This window comes from Camelina sativa, chromosome 20 (assembly GCF_000633955.1).
Source record: "Camelina sativa cultivar DH55 chromosome 20, Cs, whole genome shotgun sequence".
Taxonomy (NCBI): Eukaryota; Viridiplantae; Streptophyta; class Magnoliopsida; order Brassicales; family Brassicaceae; genus Camelina; species Camelina sativa.
Window position 1 is genome coordinate 915509 of NC_025704.1, and position 2340 is coordinate 917848.

The following is a 2340-nucleotide window of genomic DNA, read 5'->3' on the forward strand; positions in this document are numbered from 1 at the left end:
CCCAAAAAAAAAAAAAAAAATCCTTACAAAAAAAAAATCAGTTAAAAAATTTTCAGAAATTAATTTTAAATCAAAATCCCAAATTCTAAATATTAGCTTAAACATTAATAAAATTAATTTCTTCAAAATCTAAACAAAATAATGCTTTTTTTTGGTCAAACAAAATAATGTTAAAAAGACCATTTTAATATATTTTCTTTAATTACTCGTTTATTAATATTTAATAAAATCAATAAATTAGTCCTTTATGTTTCAGAAACAAAATTAAATAATTAGTATTTTCTAAAAAAACAAAATCTGATGGCCATGGAAGACAGTTTCGGAGAAGAGGACCTCGCCAACGTCGCTATAGGATCCACTAGCCACCGTTTCAGTCATCCCCTAAAAATCGAGCAAGAAAGTGACTCAACCGACGGTGTAGACTCAATCAGCTCTCTACCCGAAGACATCCTCCACCGTATCCTCTCCTTAGTTCCCACCAACATCGCCATCAGAACCTCTGTTTTGTCCAAACGATGGAGACATGTTTGGTCTAAGTCACCTTACCTCTGCTTTGATCAGCTTAGAATCTCCCCTGCATCGATAAACGAAACCCTAAACAACTACTCGGCCACCAACATCACAAGTTTCCATCTTGTCACAAGCTTGCTCAAGAACAGGATTCACTTTGTCGATAGATGGATCGAGTTCGCCATCTCTCACGGCGCTGTGAATCTAACTCTTGAGTTTCGTGATTCTCGTGTTGGCGATTACAAGTTTCCAGAGTTCTTCTACACCAATTCCTCTGTTCAGCAACTCTTGATCATCATCAACTCGGGACCTGTTGGTTTGATTCCCAGCTGTAACGTGTCTTGGACGTCACTAAAGTACTTGTCTTTGAGCTCTTGTAGACTCTCTGATGAAACGTTTCCTAAGATCCTGTCTGGTTGTCCGGTCCTTGAAAGCTTGAGACTGCAGAACTATGGTACAGTTAAGTTTCTTGATCTGAGTGAATCGCGTCTCTTGAGAAGATTGGATTTAGATTGCTGCTCCTCTGTTCGAGAACCAACGAAGATCGTGGGACCGCATATACATTATCTGAGATTGAGAGCTCAATGCACTTTACTTGATGTCTCGTCTTTAATAGAAGCTAATGTAGACTCTTCAGTTAACTATCTCTTGCCTAGTATCTCTTATCATGAAGCTGAGCCCTTGAAGCTAGCCATAGTGCAAGCAATGCTAGACAAGTTGCAGAACGTAGATAAGCTTACTCTTGGGGTTGAGTTTCTTCGGGTAATGTTGCCAACTCTCTATGTTGTGGTTACACAATAATTATTGGTTGATGGTCTGTGTTTTTCATATTTACTATCTTCTTATACTTTTGTGTCAACCTTTTGATTGTTAGATTTTATCTAAATCCGAGCTCAATGGTGTTCTTATACCGACGCTCAAGGTCAAAACTCTGACTCTTGAAACAATGATTCTGCGACCTGTGGTTCCTGGTATAATAAGACTGGTACAAAACTCGCCTGAAGTAAAGAAGATAACAATTTACACAATGCAGTTCAGCACCGTACTGGTATTTTTCCCATGAACTCTCTTTTATTATGTGTATACATATATATTACCAAAGTACAAACAACCCAAAAGTGTCATGTACTCTTCCTTTCTTTGGTTAATCTATAGATGAGCTGAATATATTAATTATATAGAGAAGATTGAGATATGGACAGTGGGTGTTAGTTTTTCAAGGATGAAATCTTATTCTGGTTTGTTTGTAGGATAAACGTGACAGCTTCGTGGACTTTAAGAATATGAATCCGGATCAAGGTTGGAGATCACTAGATCATGTGGTCTTTCCGACCTTGTGGGATTCTAAAGTTCCTGAGCCTGAACTCATGGTTTCTTTCATGGAACTTTTGCTGGCAAACGCAATTACATTAGAGACGTTGGTTGTAAGGCTGGGGAGTTACACTGATAGATCAAGATTTGAAGAGCAGTTTCAAATCGCTCTAACGCTTTCTCACTACAACAATGAGGCAGTGCCGGTCCGGTGAAATCCGAGGCCCAATACGAAAAAGAAAAAAAATTAAGGTTTTTTTTTAAAAAATATAATAAAAGCTGAAATATGTTTTGCTAATTATATTGGGGCTTTCACAAATTTTTATTTATTAACTCATTTGATTTTGAGATTTTTTTTGCTAATTATGGACTTTTTTTTGCTAATTTTGAGGATTTTTTCTAATTTTAAAACCTACTGTATTTTATTAGTTATGGAATATTTTCAAATTATATGGCTTTTTAACTAATTCTTGGACTTTTTTGGAGCCTATTATTGGACATTTTTAAAAATTATGAGGC

The 2340-nt window shown here is 36.2% G+C and overlaps 1 protein-coding gene across 1 annotated transcript; it reads left to right on the top strand.

Moving 5' to 3' along the window:
• On the top strand, positions 292–2124 carry LOC104772098 (F-box/LRR-repeat protein 25-like). The gene is made up of 3 exons (XM_010496746.2): positions 292–1272; positions 1385–1558; positions 1761–2124. Exons 1-3 carry the CDS (start codon positions 301–303, stop codon positions 2034–2036), a joined length of 1422 nt encoding a protein of 473 aa, XP_010495048.2. The 5' UTR covers positions 292–300; the 3' UTR covers positions 2037–2124.